Below are 10665 nucleotides of genomic sequence, written 5' to 3' on the forward strand. Positions count from 1 at the left end.
GTTTATATGATAAAAGTCCGTGCAATGAATTTATATGATATTTAACGCGACAAAATTGTCAATATATTTGGCGAATTATAAATTTAAGTGAAAATTTAAACTCTAATTTTTGATCGAAAATGAAATCATTCTTAATCGCAAGAAAAGAAGGCAGGAAACGATCTAAAATAATCCTCTGTTAGAAAGCTCTGCGTTCTTTTCCCTCCCTTCAAATTCTCCGAATGCTCACAGTGAAATTCATATCATATTCAAGGTTATCGATATAACGCCCTCTAGTTGTAAACTTTTAGAACAGCACAACTCTCGTAATTTGATTATTAGAACATAGAATAACGGAAAATCTTATTTTAATTGCGGTCATAATTTTCGCCAGTCTGTTATTCCATTTCCTTTCGATGCAAAGTAAAAATGACCGATTCATTACGCTGTCGCCATATTGTTATTAATTTGGAAATCGAAAATGCAATGATATTGCACAAATTCTATGATGGCGCGATAATTTTTAAATGGCCGATGACTGAAATTGAATGGCTTTTACTATTTCACTTGTCTGATGGTAAGTCATTTATCAAACTAGGAAATTTGGATGGATCTAGTAATGTGTTCTTAAATGGAGAAATCTGTGTTCTAATCAATAACGAAAACAAACACTTATTGGAACGATTTGAGTTCTGTTTTCAGAAGCAAATTATGAAAATAGTTGACGTATCAGCCATGAAAAATATCCTTCTGCGGTTAGAAAATGAGAGGATAAATAATTCCTTGAAACTACGCATTCGTTTATGGTTCACTGGTTCATTGAAATCTTTGCCTGTGCATTTTAACTTCATAACCAAAAGCATTGAACAAATATGTGCTTTTAATTGGACTATCCAAAGTTGTACTGATAAAAATGGAAGGCTTTGTTTCACTGATTATTGCAAGGATGTACCAAGACAGTTTAAGAATTTTACGAACGCACAGACCTTTTGCCTGAGTATTAAATTGCATTTTATTGATTTGCAGGAACCGGGAGCAAGAATGAAATTGGTTGTGCATAAAAGGCAGGGCAATGCAGCAAATTTCTTCGTGAAGTGTAAATTTAATGCTGTTGATGGACAGAATTCGATACCTTTAGAATTTAATTGGACACTATGGAACGGTAAGGAAATTAGTCAATGGTTTGATACCGTGATAACTAAAAGAATTGAAAGCGTTTATTTACAGTCTGGAAAACTTTTTCTGCGTGGCGAATTATTTGTACTTTCACCTTGTCCTATAACCGTTGATAACGCTTCTAGCTTTACAGATCCAGCTCTTTTTTATGCCTCAAACTATATTTCTGACCGAACTCCCAGCGACGTAGTTTTGCGATCTGGTGGCGATACATATCCATGTCACAAAATGGTGCTTTGCGACAAATCTCCAGTATTTATGGCTATGTTCGACAATGAAACAATTGAGAAAGAAAGTGGTATAGTGGATATTTTGGACATCGATTCTCGTGTTTTGTCACTGTTTTTATCCACGCTTTACTCTGGCGAGCTTGGGGACGTTAATTGGGAATCTGCCGTTGAGTTGTATGCCGTCGCCGACAAGTATGCAGTACCCGAAGTCGTAAAAAAGTGTCAAGACTTTCTCAAGAAAATTATATCGTTGGAAAATGTGTGTAAAATTATGAAACTTGCTGATGATTATCAAGATAATGAATTGCTGGAACTAACTAAACTCTTTTTTATGGATAATCCGAAAGCGATTGTTCGTTCAACGCAATGGCTGGAATTAATGGACAGTAATGTTAATTTGGCCGCTAATTTTATGAGAGTTGCTATATTAAAAGCTGAAGTGGATTAAGAAATACTTAGGTAAATTTTATGAAAGATTATTTTTTAATGGAACTTTATAGTTTATTTATTATTGTATTTTTTCCATTATAGAGATATTATTTCATTCCTGGGTTGGCAAGGTTTAGGACAAAATGGATTAATCCACGGTTTAAACCGTTCTGTCCAAAACCCCTTTGTCCAAAACTGTCTTAAACTGTCCAAAACCCTTTCACTCAAATTATGTCACAATTTTATCTGAACAATATTTAAGAGGTAAAATAAGCATAGATCTAATAACATATTGATAATTAAATATACTAGAGTATAATGTTTTATTAATTTAAAAGTATTATATTTTATTAATATTGTTTGACTCTTCAATTTAAACAAAGGAAGATTAATCAGTAATTAAGTGCAATTGGTTCTCTCATTCAATAGTACATAACTGAAGTTTGGCCTAGCCATACAGGTTAAAATATTAGGGACTAAGTGCTTGGTTTGTCATAAACAGGTTTATTTGTCTATAGTACTATTCAAGAATACTTTTTTTTCATTCATGTTAAATTCTTTTAGCTTAGTGGTGAGACATCACCAGTGTCAGTAACTGAAACTGATGTTATGCCCTTCAAAACTGTTAATACATTTTTCAGTTATTTTGTATTTTCAATTTAAACTAATATTTCAATTTAATATATTTTTCAATTTACAAATATTTTCAAATTTCAAATTAATTTTTTTTAAAAAAAATCAAAAAAGTCCGATTTTTGATTTAAATCAGATTTTTTTAAAATTTTTATTCAAATACACTGTGAGAAATTTAATTTATGATGAAAAATACTTTATAAATGTTTAGTCAAAATTAAATTAACAATTAATTTTTCGTTATATGATACATAGCTTTGAATGCATGGCAACCATTTTGGAACAAATACATGATTGAAATTTAAGGACTGGATGAAATGGAGAATTTAAAGAGTAACTTCAGGGATCTGTTTAGGTTTTTCAGAGAGGCACCTATTTTGTGAAAATTTAGACATAATTTGTGGAAATAAAAAATTATATCAAAAAATCAACTCAAAAATATTTAAAAAATATGGATTTATCGTTTCTTACGAGACACAAAAATAAAATTTCAAGAAAAAGTATTTTGTGAAATTATTCTACAGTTTTTCCTAAAGTTGAATTTGTGAAGGTACCGCTAAACGGTAGTAAATTTAACTTGGACAGACCCCTGTTCAGCTATTAAAGCAAAGTTTCAATTAGCAAACCATAATTTTAATTTAAAATTGTGATTTCTTTTTTTTCCCTCTTGATTTTTAAAATGACTAAATAAATGTAACAGATTGTGTTTATAAATATAGTCATTCATCAAAAAATAAATAAATATTAAATCTATATATTTTTATATTAAAATATTCATTTTTAATCCTACATCAATAAAATATAATGTAGATTTTAATTCCATGCTTTTTTAATCAAAAGGTAGAATTTTAAATAACATTATTTGCATTTAAAAAAAAAATCATGTTTATTAATTACCTTCTACAGCTATGCAAGTCTTTATTAAGACAGCATTAAACGTATACTTTAATCTGTACTTTCAATCTCAAGAATCAATAAGATTTTTAAAAATGCAATTTCAAATGTGTTGCAATTTAACACACATCAAGAAAGAAAGTAATTTCGTTATCTAAAATTAATTAATGTAGCAGTTTATTTGAAATAAATTTTAAAACTAAGAAAAGAAAATAATAAAAGTATCAATAATTGAAACCCTGTTTTTTAACGTTTAAAATAAATATGTATAAAAAAAATCAGTTGATTTAAATCAATGATTTTTTAAAAAAAAAAATCATTTGATTTAAATCAGGATTAAAATCGTGATTTAAATCAAGCTGATTTAAATCAACAAACCCTGCAAAATAGTAGTAGTACAGATTAACAAAATCAATATCATCTGCTATTGTCGATTTTCTACGGTTTTCCTGAACGAATAAGTACTTTTTTTTTCTTCATTAACTTAGCTTTTAAGTACATTGCTTATTTCTTTTATTTCAATATGCATCTATTATTTAAATTAATTGAGCATCATAGGTGTCAATAATAGTATGGCGATTTTTTACGTTTCTCTAAAATGAATTGGTACAGTTTTTCCAGGTATAACTAATTATTTTTTTACATTCAATTACCTTTGATTATAATCTATTTACTTTTATTTATAAATACACGTTGCGCAAGATTTACTTTAAACAAAATAAACGCATGGTTTTAGATAACTTTAGGAATGCTAATATAGTGACGTAGTTCTCCCTCGCTAACATATGGTGGATTTTCTTATGCGATTTCCCAATTGATTTCAGGATATTCAAATTACAAAATGTATTATAATATTATTTAAAAAATTGAGACTTAAACTTTTAGTCCTTCATCATTCATAAATTCGAGTATCATACCTGAATATTAATTTATTTATTGTATCATTATTACTGTATCATTTCAATAGTATTACTTTGAAATTTTCTTGGTAAGACATTGTTAAAGCAAACTTTTTACTTTTATTTTTTAGCAAGGAAGCCTAACTCCAAACTACCACTTGGAACGATTTTTATATATTAATTTACATATTTGTATTCGGCTAATATTTTATTAATGCAGTTCTCAAATAATTTTAATAATGAATAATTTTTAGAAGAACAGTGAGAAAAAAAAAGAAAGAAAAAAAAAGCAGAATACCCCGAATAACTTTCGATCTAATGATCTCTCTAATGTAATGATTTTGGTCTAATGATAACGTCTCTAAACTTAACGACTTTTTCAACTCTTTTACTAATAAAACAAAAGTGACAATTCAAAAAAAAAAAAATGGTTTGAATTATAATTAAAGAGGAAGTTAACAATTTCGAAATTATTAAAAAGTATTTTTTAAAGTAATTTATTAGTTTTTTAATTGATTTTATAATATTTTGTGCAGCGTTTATGTGAAAATCTAAAATGTTATCATTTCCTCATAATTATTTTTTGAAATATCTCTTTAAAATTCTTATTTTCGATTAATGAAACTATTCTCATTGTTTCATGCAATTTAAGAGCTATTGTAGTACATTTATTTTAGTTAAAAATATTTCTTTAATATTTTCATTTTCGATTAATTGAACTATTCTCATTGTTTCAAGCAATTTAAAAGCTATTGTTGTGAATTCATTTTAATTAGAAAAATATTATATTATTTTTTGTTTGACTATTTCTTAACATGCTGGAAAAGTTTAAAAAAAATGTTTTAGTTTAATTTCAAACAAACCAAAAAGAATCTGTTATTCTCCCCGCTGTGTGAAAATTAATATTTAACACCATTTTCTTTGCCTGTGACTTTATATTATATATATATATTTTTTTTTTTGAAGTTTAAGGATCAAAAATGAAAATGAAGAAATTTGACATAATATTGAGTAGCAAGATTTAAAAAAAATTAGATATATACGAATCTATGCTTGTAATTCAATATACTAATAAGTACTTTGTTTGATAATAATTAAATTTAAATGAACTGTATATTATTTTTTTTATCCAAGGCGATTAAAACAGATGACGCTAATTTTTTTATGACAATTGTATGAAATATAAACTATGTACATAAAGATAAATATTTATTACATCATAAACACATTTATAGCATAAAACATTATTAACATATTTTCATAAATTGTGAACATATTAAAAAAACTTCGTTCAAATTATAAAACTGAGCAATATGATGCTTTTTTTTACATTTTTTTAATGAAAATTAAATAAAACAATGATTCTTTAATTTAAAGTTCATCATTCTGGGAAGATTTAAATTGGATTTTTAAAATCCAATTTAAATTGTTCATTCATTTTATGAAGAACTAAATAATTTAAAGGGGACGATAAACTGATAAAATAAAAAGAATAAATTAACGTTTAATTGTAACACTAATATATGTTTAGGTTATTACTATTATATGATAAATAAATCGGGAACGAAACTATAACTTTTAATATTGAAATATTTAATCAGTATTTGAAAAAAATTCTTATTTTAAAGTGATTTAAATGGTGATTTTCAATTAATGCTTTGTTTTAGTTTATTTTTAATTTGTATGAAGACAGTATATAAATTATTTATATTATGACAGCATATTTAATTTAAAACAATGGCCCGATTTAAAAATAATCTAGATTCATATTTCTCTTTTTAAATAAATAATAAGTTTTTTTTTTCTTTCGCTTTTCATCTATCTTTGATTAAAGCTCATTTATTTTAAACAACTATTTCTTAAACTACATTATTTCTGATAATATATACAATACCAATTTTTAAAATCACCTGTTAAACATTTTTAAAATTAACAATCGCAATTTTTATAATTATTGAAAATTAATTAATCACTAACTTATTACTAAGTTAGAAAGAAAAAAAATTAAAAATAATTTTTTAAATTGAAAAGAATTAGTTTGCGAAGGTTAAAATTGAGTTTTCAATGAATAAATTTTTACAAAAATTTTCTGAAAAGGTTACATAGGCATTATACTTTTTTTACGTTAATTAAAAAAAATCTTTTTCTACGTCCGCGACAGGACTCGAACCTGCAATCTTCTGATTCGAAGTCAGACGCCTTATCCATTAGGCCACGCGGACACGTTCTGTGAAGCTAAGTGATTCATAAAAACAAAACATTCAGAATATATATTTATTTGAATGACGAGAATTATACTGTTTTCTTTTTCAAATTTTAATACAGTTTTTAAATGTTTTTTTAAATAGTTCTTCAAATAAGGATTTAATAACTAAAAAGGCTAAAATTATTTTTATTTCCATGCATCTATTACCCATATTATTATTTACAGAGAAATAGTAGATGAAACCTTTACTTTTAATCGAAATACGAAAATAAATTACTATTATTAAGATTTTCTTTACTTTAAATTATTAAATTTTTCTGGCCTGATATTTAGCTACAATTAACACAAAATATATTTTTATTATCATCTATTTTAATAAACGTAAAATTACGAATTTTTCTCAGTTAATTTGATTTAAAATATTTTAAATTGAGTGAAATAAAAAAAAACATTGCCAGCATGCTTGTTTTTATTTATTTATTTTTTAAAAATTTTTCTGATCGTCGGTACTCTGAATTAATGAATGAATCAATGAATCTGAATCAGTAAATGAAAATTAAATACATGGCAAAATTCTGTTTGAAAGATGATAAATTAAGGACAGTGTAAAAAATATGACATGCTATTAAAATTTAAAAGTTATTATCAATTTTAATTAATGATAATATAAAAAAATTGTATTTTTTATTTTGAAAAAGAAAAAAACATGTCTGAAATCAACTAGCAAATAATAAATATTAATAAATATGTGAATTTATAAATAAGTAAATTATATATAAATAAGTAAATTATATATAAATAAGTAAATTATGTATATAAACATTAAATATCATTTTCAAAAAATAATTATTACGTTATGAATTAGGAAATTAGTTAAAAAACGATATTTGATTAAAAACGCTCGTTTAAATTTATGATTTAATTAATTAAATAATTATAATTAATTTGCCTATTTTGAATGTGCCAATGAGCTTAATGAATTAATTTTAATTCTGGTTGTAGATCTCTCTAAACCAGTCCGAGAAAAAAAAATACATATATTGAACCGAGTCGAAACGAAACTCATAAAAATAAATAAATAAACAGTTCGAAATAAGGAAAAAAAGAAGTAGATTCATTATAATCTGAATTCAAATTGGTAGGAACAAAACAAGTTCGAAATTTGAATAAACCAAAATTCAAAAATAAGGATTGATTAAAAAATAATAACAATAAATATATATTTGAATCAAATTAATTATAAAATTTAGCCAAAAAAGTAATCTTACCTTCATAATTACCTTCATGACCTATATCTCGCATAAATTTCAATTTATAATGCGTTTTATTATAAATTGGAAATTCATAAACACACAATTTACATGCACATTCATGTGAATAATAATATCTGTATGGATTCACTTAATTTACTTCCTGATAACTTTTTTTTTTTTTTAGTTGGTTCAATTTAACATCAATAACAAAATCTTTAATATGTCATCAGTGAGTTTTTTTAACTTGTTATCATCATATGTGAATCATAATTATGTTAATCATTGATCATATGTAGTGTTATATGTCAATCATTTTCAAGTCCTTAGAAGCGGCATACATTGAGTCATTTAGTAGTTTAAATTTTATACCGCAAAACGGATTTCATAAGTTAAAATTTCTAGCGACCCAATTAATTCTTAAAATAGGAACATTTAAGACGTCTTTTTTCAGGTAGATTATATTTAGTCCACTACTTGTAATTTCTGCAGAATTCAAACAACCATAAAAAGCAAACGATTATAGCTGTGAGAAATCTCGTGAATAAACTTAAACTTAACTCAAAAATAAAAGCTTAAAATTATGCTAAGAAATCGACTTCAAAAATAGTTTTTGTCTCATAATTGTCATCAATGTTACACAAAAAAGTTAAAGTATCTTTGAGGCAAATAATGTAAAGCCAGTAAGTTGTAATTTGTGTAAAATTCGAACGACTATAAAAAACAAACGATTATTACCTCAAGAAATCTAGTAAAGAACATGGAAATGGTTTTAGAAAGGAATTTCATTAGTGTTTTCAATCTTGTTTCGCTGTGGAATTTCATAAGCCACAAAATCATGCAGTTAAACCTCCTGTAGCTGTATGACGTCAAAAGCTGAGAATTTTTTTCACCATTCCATGCGGTGTCTTTATGGAGAACAGTAATTAGAAAGAGAAGACATAAAATTAAATATTGGTTACCTAATTTTTCAAGCTCTATTCTAGTTTCAGCAAAGAACTTGTAGCACTACTTTCTTGAGTATGAAATATGTGGTATTTTATTTATGATTGTTAATTTTTTTTCCATGTAGTCAATGACCTGATTCGTTAATAAATATATGTATTCTGTATTCGATTTAAAAAAAAAATTATAAATAATTTTTTTACAAACATAACTTAATGAAATGTGTTTTCTTTCTTTTAAAAAGGAATAATTTTAATTTGAAAATTTTGTTTCCACGTTCTACTAAAAAATATATGTTTATAATAGAATTTATTCTTTTTTTTTTCTTTTCTTTTCAGGTAAATACTGATAAAGAAAACTTTTCCTGCCATAACTTTATAGAAACATGTCTTTATTCCTTTAAAAAATATATAATTTTTATAAAACTTGAAATTGCAAATTCTGCTTCCATGTCTTACTTAAAAAGTGCATGTACTGCAGAAATCTTTAATTATTTCTTTTCAGGTAAATGCTTGACGGTTGTTGAACCTCAGATTCCAAGTACTACTATTTGAATTATTTGGAGATGTGTGTTTTTACTTTCTACCTACAAGGTCTGGAAAAAAATAAATTTTTTACGAGGAAGTTAAAAAAAAATCTTAGTTTGTTTACTGTATTGAATGTTATTCAAAACGTTTAAAAAATTTATAACCTAGCAACAATATTCAACCCGGAATTATAACAACAGAGAGAATCAGTAATTTAACCCTTTAACGCAGATTTCTTTATTTAATAAATTTTTCATGTTTTTTTTCATTATTTTAATAATTTATGGTTATGAAATACAGCATATATGAAACAACTATATCGAAACAATAATTTTTCAAATTAACACTTATTTTCAGTTACTTAGATCTAAGAGAAACAATTATTAATCATTAAAATTTCTTTAATTTACGAAATTAATTAATATTGCTAAATTTTTGAATATGATTGAAAAAAATTTTCTTCAAACTATGTACTTTTTTTGGATTTCATATTTTTGTATAAAAATAATTCGGAAAATTTAACAGATTTTTTTAGTAACTATAAGATTGTTTTTATAATTAAAAAATACCAAAATATATTTTTACTCGTTATTAGAATTTCAGAAAAAAAAAAAATTATAAAGAGGATACCGATGTCCCCCTCCATCTGCATCAGAGCGTTAACTTTGCTAACTTGACGTTCAAGTGATACTGAAAAAGAACTTAATTCTAAGTAATCTTTCATAATTAGGACTGGGTGATGTTAAGAATTTGGCATCGCGATATTCCGATACATCGCAATGTTTCGTTACATCAATGTATTTCATTTGTTACTGTGTAATTTTGAATTAAACAAATGAATTTGGAATGAAATAAGAAGTATCAAAAAATGCTATGAATTTGAATGGTTAAGTAGTATTTTTTTTCTGAAAAAATGAATAAATCACATCAGTGATATAACAAATAAAAAAATTAATTGAATAAAGTAGCACAACTTATGCAGGAAGGGGGGTGTGGACTGCCGCAGAATGTGTATTTAAGGTGCAAAATTGTAATTAGTGCAAAAACATGCTTTTGGGATACTTAGAATTACTTAGAATTTAATTTTGGGATTACTTAGAATGTTCGAAATTCAGTTTACTATAAATTTAGAATTCCTGTAATCTTAGCTTTCTAAAAATACTACACTTTTGTCTGCACTCGATTTATTTACAAATTTATTGCAGTTTTTGTGCAATGTGATAGCATTGTATAGACTAGGGGTTGCCAAACTTTTTTGATCATCGACCCATAAAAGTAATTTTCTGTTAATTAAAATAAAACTCTATTAGATACTGTGTTTGTACATTTATTTTATGATTTTGAACATTTATTAAAGTAATAGTACATAGTGTAACAATAGTTTTATGAAAAATATATTAATGTTAAAATATAAATACCTTAATATTTATGAAATAAGTAATTATAATTAAGTAGAAATAATAAGTAAAGTAACTACGGATTTATTGCTTCTTAATC

At 25.2% G+C, this 10665-nt stretch overlaps 1 protein-coding gene and 1 non-coding gene across 3 annotated transcripts; one reads left to right on the forward strand and one right to left on the reverse strand.

The window, feature by feature from the left end:
- The first annotated feature begins 275 nt into the window (after positions 1-275).
- On the forward strand, positions 276-9284 carry LOC107447674 (uncharacterized). Of its 2 annotated transcripts, none has more exons than XM_016062647.5 (2): positions 276-1844; positions 9146-9284. In XM_016062647.5, the coding sequence occupies exon 1, from the start codon at positions 409-411 to the stop codon at positions 1831-1833; it is 1425 nt and encodes a 474-aa protein (XP_015918133.3). In that variant the 5' UTR covers positions 276-408; the 3' UTR covers positions 1834-1844; positions 9146-9284. The 2 variants fall into 2 exon arrangements, with proteins under 2 accessions (XP_015918133.3, XP_015918132.3); XM_016062646.4 differs by lacking the exon at positions 9146-9284 and adding an exon at positions 8980-9080 and having other exon boundaries at positions 285-1844.
- On the reverse strand, positions 6390-6462 carry TRNAR-UCG (transfer RNA arginine (anticodon UCG)). Its single transcript has one exon. It is a non-coding gene; the product is annotated as a tRNA-Arg (tRNA).
- Positions 9285-10665: the final 1381 nt, after the last annotated feature.

The sequence above is a fragment of the Parasteatoda tepidariorum genome, chromosome 10 (assembly GCF_982258835.1).
Source record: "Parasteatoda tepidariorum strain Cologne lab strain chromosome 10, Ptep-v5.0, whole genome shotgun sequence".
In the NCBI taxonomy this organism is placed as follows: Eukaryota; Metazoa; Arthropoda; class Arachnida; order Araneae; family Theridiidae; genus Parasteatoda; species Parasteatoda tepidariorum.

Coding starts and splice junctions, on each gene's coding strand:
- LOC107447674 (XM_016062647.5), top strand. CDS start 409: ATGACCGATTCATTACGCTGTCGCCATATTGTTATTAATTTGGAAATC.